Raw genomic sequence first — 19,036 nt, forward strand, 5'->3', positions numbered from 1 at the left:
GATGATATGTTTATGGACATGATTGCTAAGACTGGATTCAGCAGTTTGCTTAGTAAGCTGGATGGTTAGAGCATGATGCAGATTGATGCCAACATGCATAGTTTCGATCCCCCTCTGGATGTGGTTATTCAGACGACCCTTGCCTCCTCGTCTTGCTTCATGCTTGCAGAGAGGTGACCAAACTGCAAGCTCTGTGTAACGAATTATCCCTCTGCAGTGGAGGGAGGTGTCTTTGGTGAATTAATTACTGAGACTAGTTTTTATTCCATTATTTGTTCCTGGAAATTTCCATGACTAACTCCATGCACCCTTCATTGGTAAACCTCCAGCCCATTCTTGTGTTGGAATGCCTTACATTTCATTGAACATTTTTCCCCATTAAGCAATAATATCTGCGCATTTAGATAAGCTCAAGTTAATCGGGAAGAATCAGCAATAGTTTCACAACACCGAAACTGTGCTTAACCAATTTATAGGATTTCTTTCAAGGAGCTGTGGATGAAAGGGAACTGATAGACGTACTGTACTTGGATTTCCAGAGCTGTTTAGTAAGGTGCGACGTCAAAGGTTATTGCAGAAAAATCAAAGCTCATGGTCTAAGGACTATCAATTAGCCTAGACAGAAGATTGCTTTATGCCAACTAGACAGAGTATGTGTTAAAAGAATCTTTCTCTGATTGACAGGATGTGACCAGTGAAATCCTGCAGGTGTCCGTGCTGGGGCCTCAATGTTTTATAATTTACATCAATGACTTATGATGAGTGGAGTGAAGGCATGAAAGTTACCTTTGCAAACAACACAAAGATTAGTGAGAAGATTTGTGTGAAGGAGACATAAGGAGTTTACATAAGTAATTAAATAGGTTGAGTGAATAGGCAAAAATCTTGTGCATGGGGTGTGATGTAGGAGAATGAGAAGTTCTTCACTTTGGCAGGAAGAATAAAAAAAACCCAGAATATTACTTAAAATATGAATGACTGCAGAATTTTGAGGTGCAGAGGGATTTAAGTGTTCTGGTTCAAGAGTCACGAAGTTTGTAAGCAGGTACAGTATATAATACAGAAGGCTGCTGGGATACTATCCTTTATTATGAGAGGCATTGAGCACAAGTCAGGAGGTTATACTTCAGTTGTACAGGGCATTGGTGAGATCATATCTCAAATACTGTGTGGATTTGGTCTCCTAGTTTAGGGAAGGATGTAAATATGTTGGAGGCGGTTCTGAGGATGTTTATTAGATTGATACTAGGAGTGAGTGGGTTGGGTTGTAAGGAAAGATTGGACGGGCTGGACTTGTTTCCATGGAGTTTAGAAAGTGAATTGTGACTTGATTGAAGTGTAAAAGATACTGGATGGTCTTAGCAAGTTGGATGTGGAAAGTATGTTTCCTCCTCTTGGTCAGCCCAGAACTTGAGGGTGCTGTTTTAAACTTAGTTGACTCTCTTTTTTGGGACAGACATGAGTTTTTTTTCTCTTTGAAGGTTTTGTAATTTTAGAAACATCTGCCTCAGAAGATGGCGGAAGTAAGATTAGTGAATATTCCTAAGGTGAAGGTTGATAGAGTTTTGTTAGTCTTAGTAATCAAAGGTTATGGGACAAGGGGACTGTATGTGGGAAGGTGGGAATGTGGAATTTAAAACACAAACTGATCAGCCATGATCTTACTGAATGGTGGAGCAGGCTCAAAGAGCTGAATGGTCTACTTCTGCTCCTATTTTGTATGCTCCCATCTTAGAGAACTACGGAAAGATAGAATGGTTACAGCATAGAAGAAGGCCATTCACTCCATTGAGCCCATGCGGGTTCTTTTTTAAGAGCAATTTTAGTTGATCCCTCTCCCCATTTCCCCAAATGCAAGTTTTCCTCTTTCAGATCTTTATCCAGTTCCTTTTTGAAAGTTATTATTGAATCTGCTTCCATCAGTCTTTCATGTCCAGATCATGATGACAACTTCTGGGGTCAGTGGTAGTAAAAAGGGAGCATTACATCTCTGCAACGAACAAAATAAGGATGAAAAATGTCCACTTTTTACCAGTGGCTGTGTCCAGCAGGAAGTTGGTATGGCTGTCATCTATGCTCAGAAAAGAAACTTTTAAATTAATTTTATTCACAGAATACTGCTAAGTACAATCGCATTTGCAATTCACAAACAGCAATAAGGTCAATAACCAGAATTTCGTGGTTTAATACAGGTTTGAGGGAGAAATAATGGTCAGATCAGTGCCAGATTGCCCCATTTTTCTTCAAATAGTGCAATCGAATCTTCTATCCTGAGGCCACCTGAGAGAGCAGGTTGGAAAACAGCAGCTCCTACAGTGCAGCAACTCCCTCAGTACTGCAAGGAAATGTCAGCATGGTTAATGTGCTCAATTGTCTGAATTGGGGTTTGAACCCACAACTCTCTGACTCAGAGCCAAAACACTGCTCTTTCTGGTCAGAATCCTATCCATTAGATTGGTTTGAGGGATCTTCAATAAACCTTGATGTTCGTAGATGAAGACACATAGTGCAAAAACCAATCATGCAGCACGAAGCTGACAGTGTGAATCCAGGGAAACAGGAGTTTAATGCCTCATTCGTACAGGTGCATACCTGACTTTCAGGTGAAGGCATCCTGTGAGGGCCAAGTACATCCACACACTGCCATTTCCAAACTAAGAATGCAAGACAACCACTTCCCAAAACTGATGTTCCACTTAAATCTACAAAGCATTTGGTGGAATCAAATAAAACTGTATTAAAATACCCTGAACTAGTCCACTCAGGTTTGTGCTACATGACACAACTCTTAAGTACCAACTCAACCTAAGTCAGGTTAAACTGCGAAGTTTTAGTCATAAACTGTTCATAGACAGAGAAAAATACAGCCCCACTATTTTTCTGTCATGAGCACAAATTCACAAATTGAAATGTCAAATCAATATGTCTGGAAGTTTTCTTTTGGTTCTGAAGAAGAATCATTGGATCTAAACATTAACTCTGTTTTTCTCCCCACAGACGTTGCTGGACCTACTGAGATTCTCCAGCATTTTCTGTATTTATATCAGATTGCCAGCTTCTGTAGTATTTTGCTTTTATGTTAGAATGTTTTTTGGAACCATTAAGCCTACTGTCTCATTTATGTTCAATGCTTCAATTCTCTTTAATCCCAGATTGCTATGTCCTGTGTCCGAGTACCCCTGTCTCCCAAGGATATAGTTATACCTTCTCCTTAAACAACCCAATTGATGATGCATCTATGGCCTTACAGCAGCAATGCAATCCATATTTTCACAACTCTCTACGCAAAGAGATTTTTCTTCTCCTTGGAGTATGTTACAGCAATTAGATATTGCGGTGAAATCATCATTATCCATCGCACTTGGGAATGGCTGTTGCAGGTTATAAAAATATTTACAGCACTGCTTCGTATGGATCTTAGGATGAAAAAAATAAGGTGTAAACTATCTTAAACTTTTCAATGTGCAGTCGGGACCCCAAGTGGTCACGAGTTGAAATTTTGGGATCCAAAGTGCAATGGCTACAGTGGAACTCCAACCAAGTTATAAGAGCTTTGCTTCTTCTCTAACGTGATGTGGAGGTGCCAGTGTTGGACTGGGTTGGGCAAAGTCAGATGTCACATGACACCAGGTTATAGCCCAACAGGTTTATTTGAAATCACAAGCCTTTGGAGCGCTGCTCCTTTGTCAGGTGACTTCACCTGATGAACCTATTGGACTATAACCTGGTGTTGTGCGACTTCTGACTTTGCCCCCTCTAACAGGTCTCTCAAAGCAACCTGCAATTCACTCTCACAGTACTCACTGAGGGGTCTTAACAATTTTCAGATTTTGAAATGGTGTCACAGTGCAAAAAGGTTTGGGGAATACTGATCTTAATCATTTCACTCACATTTCATGCATAATTTACCTTTGCAAGTAAAATAAGTTTCAAGTGCTTGGATTCAACTCTATCTAATGTCACTTGCAAATTACATCTTATTCCAATATCACGATCACTAATTCTTTAAAATGTACAAGATTATGTGTTTAACACCACTCAGGCACTCGTCAATAACCCATTTTTTTTATATAGATGCTGCATTGTATATCCTTTCCTGCACATATCAGAAGCCTAGACGATAAGTAAAGATCTGCGAGAAAAAAATGGAGGTTTTTAAAAGTGTGGACATTAAGACATCTGCTGCAAATTTCACATACTATCCAAAAGGCAAATGAAGAGTTGCTTGAAATGGCAAGAGCAAAAATAACTCTGAAAAGTGACACGCAGAAAAAGATGTCAGTATTTCAGCCATTGTTCATGTCTTTTCCAGGAGGCAAAGTGGTGGCAGCAGAAAGAGGGCTCATCCCAGTTCTGAGGAAGTGTCACTTGACCCGAAACATTAACTCTGATTTCTCTCCACAGTTACTGCCAGATCTGCTGAACTTTTCCAGCAATTTGTGTTTTTGTTCCAGGTCTAGTTGGATAACAGGTGACACAGATGGTGGTTAGATGTGCTACTGTGGATGTATGAGGATGGCACGATACAGACAAACATGTACCATGACACCAGATTACCTAAGTGGCAGAAATGGAGACCAGCAGGAACAACAGTCTAGTCATGGGTAATTCAGTTAAAAGAATCATCCGTGAATAAGTGCATCATCAATCAGTCCCAGGGATTCTGCATACGCCAAGGAGATATGTAAAAGTTTCCTTCTGTAGGTTCTCCAACTTAGAAATACAGGTTCACTTTGGAGGCTACAGTCTTACAGCCTTTTTGTGACAGCAGCTTCTCTTCTGGGTAGTAGACCATACTGCTTGCAATTGTGGTGACAATGCTCTCATTGATCTTTTTACCCCTGGACGCGATTTCCGCTCTCACGCAGGACTCAACATGTTTGAACTCCAGGGGTAGGAAGGGAATGAAATGATCAATCAAGTTGTGTTGGATAAGGTCAGTCTGCCAGAAACCACCTACAAGGGAAATATTTTTATTTTTAAATATTAAATATTTTATTTTTAAATATTAATAATTCTCTTTTTTATGATTTTCAGAATGAAAAAAATTGAGTACTCTCCTTTCAGTGCTAATTTCTCTCCTGCAGACATGACTCTGATGTTCATTGCTCCCCCCCGCCACCAACCCCCAACTCATTATGTTAGTGGTCATTGGCCACTTGAGGCTTGTTAAAAAATTATTTGGTCACTTCCAGGATGTGTGCATCACTGGCTGGGCCAGCGTTTACTGCCCATCCCCAGTTCCTTTTGAAAAGTGGTGTTAGGTTGTCTTCTTGAGCCGCTGGAGTTTGTATTGTGTAGGTACACCCACTGTGCCATTAGGGAGGGGATTTCAGGATTTTGACCCAGCGATACTGAAAGGACTGTGGTATATTTTCAGGTCAGAATGGTGAGTGGCTTGGAGGGATACTTTCAGGTGGTGGTGCTCTATTGCATCTGCCACCCTTGGCCTTCTAGATGGAAGTGGTTGTAGGTCTGGAAGGTGCTGTTGAAGGAGCCTTGATGAATTTATGCAGTACATCTTGTAGATGGTACATACTGCTGCTACTGAGTGTCGATGGTGGAGTGACTAAATGTTTGTGAATGTGGTGCTAGTCAAGCGGGCTGCTTTGTCTTGGATAGTGTCATGCTTCCTCAGTACTGTTGGAGCTGCACTCATCCAAGCAAGTGGAGAGTATTCCATTGCATTCCTGACTTGTGCATTGTGGACAGGCTTTGGGGAGTCAGGGGATGAGTTTTATTCTAAATTCATTCACAGGATGAGGGCGTCGCTGGCTACGCCAGCATTTTTTGTCCATCCCTAATTGCCCAGAGGGCAGTTAAGAGTCAGTCACATTTGCTGTGGGTCTGGAGTCACATGTAGGCCGGACCGGTTAAGGATGGCAGATTTCCTTCCCTAAAGGACATTTGTAAAGGCAAACTTAGGTGGGTTTTTCCTGACATTCAGCAATGGTTTCACGGTCATCATTAGGCCCTAAATTCCAGATCTTCTATTGAATTCAAATGCTACAATCTGCTGTGGTGGGATTTGAACCCAGGTTCCCAGAATATCATTTTGTATTTGGATTAATAGTCTAACAATAATACCACTAGGCCACGGCCTCCCCTTAGATGACCTTAGATAACCCTAGATTCCTAACCTCTGAGCTAGCCTTTTGGCACTTAATGTTAGCAACCTTTCCCATCATTACATATGAGCAGATTCAGAAGGAGTCATAGGTTCATGACCAGAAATAAGAAGCACAAGAGATGTTTTGCCCTTTGGCAAGAGACTAGTCGAGGTCTTGTGATGCATCCCCAACTCTGACCCAAACACTCTGGCTTTCTCCCAACCAGGACTTAATAGCCATGGAAGGTGTTTCATAACACAGTCAAACATGTCCTACAAATCCTTTCAATATGCCTCTGATGGGCAGTGAGAGTGGGAGAGAGTTTCCTGGTGAACCAGAACCATGTGGTTGTTGTAGCACAGCAGCCTCCCTGTGTTAATAAACTCCATGTTCAGGATCTTGCCATGACCAAACATCATGCTTATTCCCAAAGACTACAACGCACACACAAATCAGTTGTAGAGAATCCCTCAATCACCCCAATACAACCCTGATTCTTGTTATCGAACTAGAGATTGAAACCAAGTTTAGATATGACCATTATCGTTCAGCTGGTCATAAGTCAACTTGCTGGATCACAGTAGACTCAAACATTGCACTTATGGCTCACCTGTCATTTAAGTTTCAATACATCCACGAGCACTGGCTGAAAAAAAGGCTTATTTTATAAATTTTACAAGCTTAAGGAAATGATCTTGAAGTGGCTGGCATTTCTCAAAGCTGCTGTGCTTGGCACAGATTTAAAAGTTTAAATATTTTCCAGAGCGCATCTTCCACTGCATTGCTGAACAAGGTGCATCAAAGCTTTCAGCACAGAAGTACAAGATGCTGGCAGACTGAGGCATGGTCAAAACTCTAACAGAGATGGGGAACCTTCACCTGCTAAAGGACAGCAGGATGACAATCAGTTCCTCCAACCTACCATCCAATAATAGCATTGCCCAACTGCAACCTAGCTCCACATTCCCATCTTTGCCCAATATCCTTAATTCCCTTAGCTAACAAGCATCAATCAATCTTAGAGGTAACATTAACAATTTATAATGCAACAAGTGCTATTTGTGGATGAGAATCCAAAACCTTTACCAACCTTTGCACGTAGAAGTGTTTCTTAATTTCACCACAAAAGCCCTGGCTTTCATTGTTGGGCTATGCCTGTTTCTCACAGAATCTCCAACTAGTGGAAATAGAATCTCTGAATCCACCCTTTCCCCTTTAATATTTTGCTAATATTGTTCAAATCTCCCAATGAACTTCTAAATTCCAGGGAAAACAACCTTGGTTTGTCTAATCTGTCTGTGTTGAATTTGATGAAATAACAGCAAAGAGACGATATGGTACTAACTCTTTGAGCCATTTTTGTTAAATGAGTTCTTGAGCACATTGGCTTTAACTTTTTCTTTTTGTGTTCCTTTCAATTTTTAACATAGAATCATTAAATGATTACAGTACAGAAAGCAACCATTCAATCCCTGGTATACACCATGGGTTACACATGCTGGCCTTGCCATCCTTTGAAAATGTAATGGAAAAAATGTTGGTTCTCTTTAAAAGCAACTCAACGTGCCAGTCTTTTCCATGTAGCCATGCAATGTTTTTCTCGTCAGAAAATTATCCACTTCTGTTTTGAAAGCCATGCCTGAATCTGTCTTCATCACAATCTTAGGCAGTGCATTCCAGATCTTAACCATCTGCTAGTTAAAACAAAAGGGTTTTCTCATGTCACCTTTGCATCTTTTGCTAATCATTTTAAAATTGGGTGCCCTCTGCCCTTGACCCTTTGATCAACACAAATAGTTCCTTCCACTCTACGCAACATTCTCATAATTTTGAGTAGCTCTGTTGAATCTCTTCATCTTCTGCAAAGGGTGCAGTCCTAACTTCACCATTCTATTCAATATAACTAAAGTTCCTCATCCATGTGTGATAAACGAATATATTATCATTTTCAGCGTTTGAATTTTTAAAAAATAGAGGCAGATGGACTTTGGTTTGTCATGTGAAAGTAATTTTTAAAAAATGCCAAGAGGTCATTTGGACAGTGAACTAAATATTTCATTGTTAAGAAAGCAAAAGCCTTAAGAAAACTGCATCTTCCCTGTAGTGATAACATATAAAATGTTTATACTGTTGAGTTTACAGGAGAGAAACTGTTCACAAGAGAGAAAGTGGGGAGAATGATATGGAATTATAATTTCTCTGGATTCGAATCAATGTCAAGTGATGGTGTTGGGAAAGAGCTTGAAACTTTGTTTTGCTGGGTGTTCAAACATTTCTGTAACTAGACTCTCTATCTAGTCTTTATTTTCACCATTTTTGCTATAAATTTATGTTGTTAAAGAAACTCTACAGCTTCATGTGCCTTTATTTCAGTGACTGACCACCACATAAACTAAAATAAAAAACAATGTTCTATCAAGCTAGGTTTAATTCTGGGATCTGGAAACATTGTTCACCAGCTGGGATCATAACAATGTAGACAGTTGTTCAAGAATGGAGCTGTGGTGGGGAGGAAATGTGAAACAGGCAAAATATATTTTGCCATTTGCAATTTTTATGCATTACTTTATTCCCCCATTGTGAGTAACGCGTACTTACTGTTGCTGTTGTTGAAGACTGTCGAGGAGAGTTCCTCTTCCAGCTGACTCAGTGTAATGCTCTCCCTTGCCTTTCCATTCATCAAAACATTTAAGGTAAATTCACTTATCTTGTCGCCACCAGTATTGCTTTCAGATTAAAAAAACACAATCAAGTGTCATTGGTCATCCCCAAAAGGAAGACATCACTCCAAAAGGGAATTCAAGAAAGTCAACAAGGAGTAAACATGTGGGACTTGTTACCCCATGGAGTGGTTCAGACAAATAGTGTAGACAAAATTTGGAGGAAGATAGATACGTGTGTCAGAGAAAACTATGCTAATAAGTTTAGATGAGGAAGAATGGGAGGGATGGGAGGAATCTCTTATGGAGTATAAATATTGTCATTGACCAGGACAGGAGGAATCTCTTATGGAGTATAAATACTGTTATTGACCAATTGGGCTGAATGGTTGGTTTCTGTTGTGTAGGATCAACAAAATTCAATGGGTGAATAGCCAAGGTCATCCCCCAAGGGTAGGGGAGTCCAAAACGAGAGTGGATAAGTTTAAAGTGAGAGGGGAAAGATTTAAAAGGGACCTAAGGGGCAACTTTTCCCATGCAGAGGGTGGTGCATGTATGGAATGAGCTGCCAGAGGAAGTGATGGAGGTTGGTACAATTACTACATTTAAAAGGCACCTAGATGGGTACATGAATAGGAAGGATTGAGAGGGATATGGGCCAAATGCTGGCAAATGGGACGAGATTAACTTAGGATATTTGGTTGCCATGGATAAGTTGGACCGAAGCATCTGTTTCTGTGCTGTATAACTCTATAACTTTGGCAGGAAGAGGCACTTTTAAAGTCATTCAGGGTTTCTTCTGCTTCATTGCAAAATGTTTACATTTAATTTCATGGTGGAACCTATTTACAATGGACAATTTTAGCCTAGCTCACAGGGCAGGAATCCAACGGATTGGATGGAATATCAGCTTTACCCCTGCTCAACATTGCTCTCAAGTGACTTCGATAGGAAGTTAAGCCACAGTATAAAACCAGTACTGCACCCAATCCCATTGGTTAGAGTTGGTTGAAAGGTTAGAGAATTGTCCTATGGTGTCACCTTCTCAGAAATATCACAACTCTTCACCCAAGTAAAAGGTTAATAATCACAAGTAGGAACCTTACCCAATTTTTTCCATCCTAATCCTTACCTCAAGAATATGAATATTGCTTTTCGGTAATCTACTTTGTCAACATCACTGCTATAGTCCAGGAAAGGTTTGATTGCATTGATGAGGCCTGGATGCATTTTGTCCATTTCATCAAAGATAAACATTGATCGGGCACAGAGTGAAACATTTCCACGAATCCACATCCGTAAATTATTCTGCAGAATGAAAAAAAGGTGCCCCATCTTAGGATGCCTGCTTCACCTCTACATCTTAAGCAAAAAAAAATCCTCCATTCACTTATTTGATGTCATTAGTTCCTTTAAAAATAAATTTAAATAATTAATAATAATCACTGTTGGGAGAATGCTTTCCTTCTGGTTAGGGAGCTTAGTCTCAGGATGAGGTCAGCCCTTTAGGACTGACATGAAAAATATCACTGGAAGAGTTGTGATCTTTAGAATTTTTGTACTGCACAGCGTGAATTTCTTATTTATTTGTTCACTGCATGTAGGTGTTGCTGGCTGGGCTAGCATTTATCTTTTGAACGCTGGCATGCTAACCATTTCAGAGGGCATTTAAGAGTTAACTACATTGCTGTGGGTTTGGAGTCACATGCAGGCGTGACCAGGTAAGTATAGCAGATTTCCTTCTCTTAAGGTCATTAGTGGACCAGATAGGTTTTCATGACAATGAACGATGGTTATATGGTCGATATTAAACTAACATTTTATTCCAATTTTTTTTACTGAGCTTCAGTTTCACCACCTTCCATGGTAGGATTCAAACCAACATTCCCAGAACACTAATAGTAAAAACAGAAAGTGCTGCAGAAACTCAGCATGTCTGGCAGCATTTGTGAAGATAGAAACAGAGTAAATAAAAAGACTTCCCTTTGGAACCAAAGAAGAGTCATATCAGACTCAAAACATTAACTCTGTTTCTCTCTCCACAGTTGCTGTCAAATTTGCTGGAGTTTCTCCAGCACTTTCTGTTTCAATTTCAAATCTCCAGCATCTGCCTTACTTCACTTTATTCGCCAAAACATTCATCTGAAACTCTGGATTACTAATCTGGTGACATTATCACTGTGCCACTGCCTTCCCACGTTTGTCGTTGAATATATTCAAGGCAGAAAGTCAACAAATTTTTGGACCTGAAGGGAATCAATGGCTATGGAGATGGTCCGAGAAAGTGGAGTTCAGGTTAAAGATCAAGATATAACTAGTGGAGTGCCACAAGTATCATTCCTAGAACCTCAAATATTTACAATCTATGTTGATGACTTGGAGAAGGGAACAGAGAATAACATACACATTTTCTGACAATAGAAAAGTAGGTGAGAGGACTGATTGTGATAAGGACATAAAAGAATCTGGAAAGAGGTTTAGATAGGTTGAGTAAGTGGGCAAAACTTGGCAGATTGAGTTTAATGTAGGCAAGTGTGAAGTCATGCATTTTGTAGGAAGAATCAAAGGCAGACTATTATTTAAGTGGAGAGAAACTCCAGCCTGGGTATAATTATGCATGAAACACAAAAGGTTAGCGTGCAGGTGTAGCAAGTAATTAAGCTATAGGTTTGGAGTTAAAAAAGGAAAATTGTGTTACAACTGTACACGATGTTGGTGAGGCTGAACCTGGACGACCATACAGTTTTTGAGCCCGTATTTCAGAAAGGGTGTATTGACATTGGAGACAGCTTAAAACAGATTGACCAGGCTGATTTTTGCAATGCAGGAGTTCACTTATCATGAAGGGATAAAGAGATTAGGCCTTTATTCATTAGCGTTCAGAAAAATGAGGGATGATCTTATGAAACATGCAAGATTCTGGGGGCGCGTGACAGAATAGATGTTGAGGAGATGTTTCTGCTTGTGGGGATATCTCAAACTAGGGTACACGGATAGAGAATAAGGGGACACTCATTTAAAACTGAATTGCAAAGGAATTTCTTCTCTTAGATGGTAGTGAATGCCTTGAATTCTCTGTCCCAGAGAGTTGTGGAGTCTGGGTCACTGAAATATCAGAGAGTTGAGGACTATGATGAGCTCCACAAAAGAGAAATTTAGGCCTCAGGCAGATAAGCCATGATCTTGACCATGAATGGCAGGGCAGGCTTGAGGGGCTAAACTGTCTACTCCAATTCCTACATCTTGTGACTTTGCTTTTCCTATGTTTAGAGAGCTTTGGAGAGGGAGCTCCAGAATTTTGACCCAACAATAGCGAAGAAACAATTAATCAACAATTAGTGATTGTTCTCGAGGTCCCATGATAAAAGGAAACACAACAAACTTGAGATTAACGCAGCATTATAAACTAAACAGAAATCAGGATTTTGATGTACCCATGTGTTAATAATACTACACATTTATTATTAAATTCTTATTATCAATAATAATAATGCAGGGATTACCTGATACTGGTCAATGAACTGAACATGAGGAAAATGGAGAGTTGACACAAATACATGGATGTACGCGCTGTATAATCCTTTTCTATAAAGGTTCTGGGCTACTAGACGACTAATAAAGTTCTTGCCAGTGCCGCTGTTACCATGTAGAGATATGGTCAGGGGTTTCTTGGGATCAGGGTTACTTAAAGAACCTTTAAGTGCTTTGATGATCACTTCGCTTGCGATGTGCTGTCCAAACAGTTTGTCTGTGAAATCCTTCTCTAAACCTACATTAAAGAGTAGCAAAAAACAGGCACGTTAAAAAAGGAAAAAATTACATTCATATAGCATTTACATGATCCCTGGTTGCCCTGAGTGCATTACAGCCAACAAAGCCATTTTGAAGTAAATGTGCTATTTTAACATAGGCAGCCACTTTGGAAGCAGCAAACTCTCACACGCTGTAATGTGAAACTGTTCTGATCATCTATATTTTTAAGTGCTGTTGATTGGGCGGCACAGTGGCTCATTGGTTAGCACTGCTGCCTCACAGCACCAGGCACTGAGGTTCAATTGCACCTTCGGGCAACTTTCTCCCCATGTCTGCGTAGATTTCCCCCGGGTGCTCCGGTTTCCTCCCACAGTCCAAAGATGCGCAGGTTAGGTGGATTGGCCATGCTAAATTGTCTGTAGCATCCAGGGATGTGCAGGCTGGGTGCATTAGCCACGGGAAGTGCAGGGTTACAGGGATAGGGTAGGGGGTGGGATACTGTTTGGTGGGGACTCGATGAGCCAAATGGCCTGCTTCCACACTGTAGGGGATTCTACGATTGTATAATTAAGGGGTAAGTGGTGTTAGTTGAGGACTCAGGGGAAAGCTCCCCTCTTTACTTCAAAATCATGCCATGGAATGTTTCACGTCCACCTGAGAGGACAAGCTGGCCTTGATTTAATGTCCCGTATTTGCAAGATGGCATCTTTGAGGGCATAGCATCCCCTCAGTACTGCATTTAGGACTTCAGCCTAGATTTCTCTCGCCAGGTTTCTGGAGTCAGATTTCAATCTACATACTGTGCTTCCCAAACTTTTTCCCACTGTGATCCCATTTTGACTTTTGAAATTTTGCATTTATCCCATTATCCCATTTTGCAACCTCTCTGAGAAATGAGAGACCAAGAAGTGCAGTTACAGTCATCGAGTCACAGAGATATACAGCATGAAAACAGATCCTTCGGTCCAACTCGTCCATGCCAACCAGATATCCTAAATTAATTTAGTCCCATTTGCCAGCATTTGGCCCATATCCATCTAAACCGTTCCTATTCATATACGCATCCAGATGCCTTTGAAATGTTATAATTGTACCAGCTTCCACCACTTCCTCTGGCAGCTCATTCCATACACTCACCACCCTCTGCATAAAGAAGTTGCCCCTTAGGTTCCTTTTAAATCTTTCCCCTCTCACCTTAAACCTATGTCCTCTAGTTTTTGACTTCCCCAACCCAAGCAAAAGACCTTGTCTATTTACCCTGTCCATGCCCCTCATGATTTTATAAACCTCTAAAAGGTCACCCCTCAGCCTCTGACGCTCCAGGGAAAAATAGCCCCAGCCTATTCAGCCTCTCCCTATAGCTCAAACCCTCCAACCCTGGCAACATTGTTGTAAATCTTTTCTGAACACTTTCAAGTTTCACAACATCCTTCCTGTAGCAGGGTGACCAGAATTACACATAGTATACCAAAAGTGGCCTAACCAATATCTTGTATTGCCACAACATGACATCATAACTCCTATACTCAATGCACTGTCCAATAAAGGCAAGCACACTTAAATGCCTTCTTCACAATCCTATCTACCTGTGACTCCACTTTCAAGGAACTATGAACCTGCACTCCAAGGTCTCGTGGTTCAGCAACACTCCCCAATTAAGTGTATAAGTCCTGCCCTGATTTGCCTTTCCAAAATGCAGCACCTCACATTTATCTAAATTAAACTCCATCTGCCACTCCTCAGCCCATTGGCCCATCTGATCAAGATCCCACTGTACTGTTACTATGATCTGTCTGAGATGAAGCATTGTTATAACTTGGTCAGAAATCCATGATCACCATTGATACCTTGGAGCTCTTAATCCCAAAATGTCAGCTTATGACCCTACTTCAGGTCCTGACCTCCACTTTGGGAAGCCCTGATCTACAACCATTTGTCTTGAATGTCTAGACTGCTACCAACAGTGCCACAACTTAAACTGTTGCTAATTACATTCCAATGGCTATGGATTAATCCATTGACAACGATCACGCGACATTACAGCTCCTTGAACACAACACTCTCAGCGAGACCATAGTTCGCGTTTTACAAATACCGTTCCCCTATTTGTCAATCACGTCAGTCAATTCACATTACTGCGACATGCATTATAGGAGAACCGCGCCCCCCGCCCCCCACCCCGCCACCTGTATGAAGAAAGACTGGATAGGCTGGTGTTGTTCCTGTATAGAGAGGAGGCTGTGGGGAAATCTGATTGAGATGTACAAAACTGAGAGGTGCCTGGATACAGTGAATGGGAAATACTTGTTTAGCAAAGTAAGAAGATCAGTGAAAAGGGGACATTTAATTTAAAGTGATTGGTAGATTAGTGAGGAGATGAGGTGAAGGTTTTCACCCAGATGGTGGCAGGAGTCTGAAACTCAATGTCTGAAAATTGAGTCAAGGCAGAAACCCTTGGATCTTTCAAAGGTGTCTAGACTTGAACCTGAAGTCCCATAACATCCAAGGAAAAATGCTGGGAAATGCGATTAGGCTGTACGTCTTGTCATTCAGCCTCACAGACAAGATGGGCTAAGTAGCCTCTTTCTGTTCCATAAACATTTTACAATTCTACGAAGAATACACTGGTATTAAACAAAGTACAGTGGGGTCAGCAAACTCAGGCACCTGTTTCTCAGGTAATTCTCAAAGCTTGAATTGTAGCTAGATGTGCCTGATGTAGCAACTTCAAATGTGAATTTTGGTCTGAGGGAAGAGTATATAGATTTGCGTATGTAACAATAGTTGCCTTTAGCACCTTCTGTCACACTTCTAACAAAGTCAAATGTCCCAAGGTGCTTCAGAGGAGTGTAAAATTTGATACCAAAACACAAAGCAGCCAAAGTTGCCAACTCTACAAGCAAATCTGCAGTACATTTAATCATGTTATAATGGAATGCCACTGAGAGATAACACAGCAATCCCAGAGTAAAACATACAGTTAGAAAGCAATTTAAGTCATCAGTACTTAAATACAAAAGATTGACCTTTTACATCCAGTGCTATCCAATTCTTATCACAGTACTCGCAGCTTTTGGAATTAATGTAAACTTTCAGTAGATAACCTGCTATGACACTTATAATAAACAAGAGGACATGCTGGCTTGCCATATCTTGTAGGTTTGCTCCTGCTACGTTCTATTTTCATCTGAATGACTGAAAAACAAATAAGACAGTTTTGAGAAGTTTAGTCACGACCTTAATAAACTTAAGTTTTCTTGGTTCTTGGGATGTGGGCATTACTGGCTTGCCCAGCATTTATTGCCCAGAGGGCAGTTTAGAGCCAATGACATTGCTTTAGAGTCACATGTATACAGGCCAGGTAAGGATGGCAGATCTCCTTCCCTAAAAGATGTTGTGAACCAAATGGATTTTCATGATCAGAAACAAAATCAGAAATTGCTGGAAAAGCTCAGCAATTTCTGTTCTTGTTTCTGATTTACAGTATCCGCAGTCTTTTTGGGTTTTGATGATAATGGGCAATGGTGACATGGGTGCCGTTAGACTTGCTTTTAATTCCAAATTTTTAAAAAGATTGAATTCAAATTTCACCATCTGCCATGCTAGGATTCTAACCCATGACCCTAGAGCATTAGCCTGGGGTCCTGGGTTACTGGTCTAGTGAAATTACCACTATGCCACCACCTCCCAATAGCTTTTATCAGTGTTATCTTCTGTATGTACTATCTATGGTTTGGTGAATGAGACTCATGTCTCAGTCAGAAGTTGTGGATTCAAGTCACACTTCTGCGAGTTGAGTACAAAGTTCTTGACTGATTCTCCTTTGTGGAAAGAAGTATTTCTTAAATTCATTGCTCAGGAAATCAAACTGTCATATTTAGACAACGCTTTCTATTCCTAGACTCCCAAACCAGCGAAAATAATTTGTAATTTGTCTGCTCCCCTCCAAATATTGAAAACATTGATCAAAATCACCCCTTGACCTTTTAAATTCCTGAAAAACACAGACATGTTGTCAAAGCTTTTTTTCCTTGCACTCATCAGGACAGATGCAAGAATACCAAATTTCCAACGGTATAACAACTAATACTGTTTTAAAAATTGCATGCTGATTGGTTCGCAAATGAACTCTGATTGGTTGAGGTTTTGCCAGGTAAGGGAACGCAATAGGGAACACTATCCCTCCGGCTTTCAAAGTGCTGCCCCGTTGTCACGTGAAGTGAAGAAATGCACATGTGCAAAGAATTTATAGGCAGAGAGATCAATGGGCAGAGAGATCAATGGGCATAGAGATCAATGGGCATAGAGATCAAAAGATTATACAAGTGGTGTGTGTGGAGTGTTGAATAATAAGTCTCTGCAGATGATCAAAATTGTCAGGTGGTATGAATAAAGTGTCAACAGCTGAATAGGAAATGGAGCAAATGATCTATAAGCCAATTAATTGAGGCAGAAAGATAATTCCAAAAAATTTAAAATAAGGTGGTGCTGGAGACAAACCAAACAGCTGGAATAACATGCTGAGGGTCTAAACAAAGTAACAAATAATCCAAAACTTACAAACTAATTAAGGTAGAGAGAACATAAGTTATCATGGTGATGGCGTTAAAACAGGATAGTAAGGAAGATTTTACAAATACCGAACAGTACGGTGGGTCAGCATGTAATGCAAACTAATCTGGTCAGTACTTTATGTGGGATCTTGCTTTTTTTATTCAAAGGATGTGGGCATCTCTGACTATGGTAGCATTTACTGCCTATCCCTAGTTGCCCAGAGAGCAGGTAAGCGTCAACCACATTGTTGTAGGTCTGGGGTCATATGTAGGCCAGGACAAGGTAAGGATGGCAGATTTCCTTTCCTAAAGGACATGAGTGAATGAGATGGGGTTTTCCCCTCAACAATTAGTAATGGATTCATGGTCATCATTAGACTCTTAATTCCAGATTGAATTCAGATTCCACCATCTGCCATGGTGGGATTTGAACTCAGGTGTCCAGAACATTCGCCAAATTCCTGAATCAATAGTTTAAGCTATAATATCACTAGGCCTCTCCCCTCCCTATGTGCGCAAGCTGCTTTATAGTCTCCTGTAGGTGATTGTATTTCGAAACTTCCTGGAAGGCGCTATGTAAATGCAAGTCTTCCATCATGCTTATATGCCAAAAGATGGTACTATACATAAAAGTCCATGATACATTTGGACTTTTGTTATAAGAATTCAAAGTGTTACCTTTAATTCTGCTCGTTTCAGGTCTGTCCGCCCTGAGGTTCAGCCTTTTGCAAAGCTCATCTAAAAGATTCGAAGCCGGACAGAGTGAACGAGTTTAACACTTTCTGAATGAACTTTCTCAAACTTCTGGCCCCGCGGTTGGTTCTCATTGCCAGGTCAAAAAACACCCCGAACAAACAAAACTCACTCAGACCCGTGCGATGTCCGCCTGTAAGACGCATTCAGCCATGGCTCTGGAAAGAGAAAACGAAAGTTACATTTCACTTCCTGATCAGCAAACCGGTTGGACTTTCCTCTCACCAGTTTACCCGTGGACAGGGGAGAGAAAAGATCCCAGCTCCCCCCCGCACCCTCACAGTCCTTAACCCCTAACCAAGTCTCTCTCTCATTCCCCATTCTACTATCTTCACATCCTCCCTCATACCCCAACTCTCTCTGCCCAATACACTACCTGTTCACTCCCCCAAGCCCCTTACCCTCCACAACCCCTTAATCCTCTCACCTCTCCATCAACACCTCTTCCAAATCCCAACTCACTTTCAACCCACCCAGTCTCACTACCCTCCACCGCCCCTACTCGCTATTTCCTCATCCATTTGAATCTTTCATCACCCCTCAGCCTCCCAGTTTCCTTAATCCCTCCCCTCATTCCCCTACCTCATCTTCCTCGTTATAGAATCCCTACAGTGTGGAAGCAGGCTGTTCAGCCCATTGGGTCCACACTGACCCTCCAAAGAGCATTCCACCCAGACCCCCCCAACCCTGCATTTCCCATGGCCAATCCACCTAGCCTGCACACCTTTGGACTATGAAACCCAGGCAGGCATGGGGAGAACATGCAAATTCCACACAGACAGTCACCCGAGACTGGTATTGAACCTGGGTCCCTGGTGCTGTGAGGCAGCAGTGCTAACCACTGAGCCACTGAGCCACCATGCCACCCCCATCATTCCACCCTCCACTCCAAATCTAAACATGATGCATTAACCTTAGACAAACTCATGAGAATGCTGATGTAATTCAGCTGGTGTGGCAGCATCTGTGGAGGGAATCTGAAGAACAGACATACCCAACTCAAACTAATAATGTTCTTAACTCTGTTACCTCTTCAAATAAATCAATAAGATCATCGATTCTGACTTCCCCAATGGCAATCTGTGTTAATGAGTCTATTGTGGATATTTCTAATCAACTGGTTCAGAGATGTTACGACACACCTCTAGAGCAGGTGGGACTTGAACCTCTGATCACCTGTCTCTCAACTCCCTGACAAGCTATGGAG

General features: G+C 41.1%; 1 protein-coding gene across 8 annotated transcripts; it reads right to left on the bottom strand.

The window, feature by feature from the left end:
- Positions 1–1,702: 1,702 nt before the first annotated feature.
- On the bottom strand, positions 1,703–18,760 carry LOC109929558 (torsin-1A-like). 8 transcript variants are annotated; one of them, XM_048613465.1, is made up of 7 exons: positions 18,257–18,300; positions 17,942–17,987; positions 15,550–15,718; positions 12,274–12,539; positions 9,903–10,078; positions 8,709–8,836; positions 2,086–4,956 (listed from the first exon to the last, which is right to left on the bottom strand). In XM_048613465.1, exons 3-7 carry the CDS (start codon positions 15,671–15,673, stop codon positions 4,715–4,717), a joined length of 936 nt encoding a protein of 311 aa, XP_048469422.1. In that variant the 5' UTR covers positions 15,674–15,718; positions 17,942–17,987; positions 18,257–18,300; the 3' UTR covers positions 2,086–4,714. The 8 variants fall into 8 exon arrangements, with proteins under 8 accessions (XP_048469428.1, XP_048469422.1, XP_048469423.1 ...); XM_048613471.1 differs by lacking the exons at positions 2,086–4,956; positions 18,257–18,300 and adding an exon at positions 1,703–1,990 and having other exon boundaries at positions 17,942–18,110; XM_048613466.1 differs by lacking the exons at positions 15,550–15,718; positions 18,257–18,300 and adding an exon at positions 18,743–18,760.
- Positions 18,761–19,036: the final 276 nt, after the last annotated feature.

Source organism: Rhincodon typus, chromosome 28 (assembly GCF_021869965.1).
Source record: "Rhincodon typus isolate 14 chromosome 28, sRhiTyp1.1, whole genome shotgun sequence".
NCBI lineage: Eukaryota > Metazoa > Chordata > Chondrichthyes > Orectolobiformes > Rhincodontidae > Rhincodon > Rhincodon typus.

Excerpts from the sequence above, each read along its gene's own strand:
- LOC109929558 (XM_048613465.1), bottom strand. The coding sequence starts at position 15,673 with ATGGCAAGCCAGCATGTCCTCTTGTTTATTATAAGTGTCATAGCAGGT. Across the intron at positions 10,079-12,273 it reads AGTTCATTGACCAGTATCAG|AATAATTTACGGATGTGGAT; the intron begins GTAATCCCTGCA and ends TTCATTCTGCAG. Across the intron at positions 4,957-8,708 it reads AGTCTTCAACAACAGCAACA|GTGGTTTCTGGCAGACTGAC; the intron begins GTAAGTACGCGT and ends TTTCCCTTGTAG.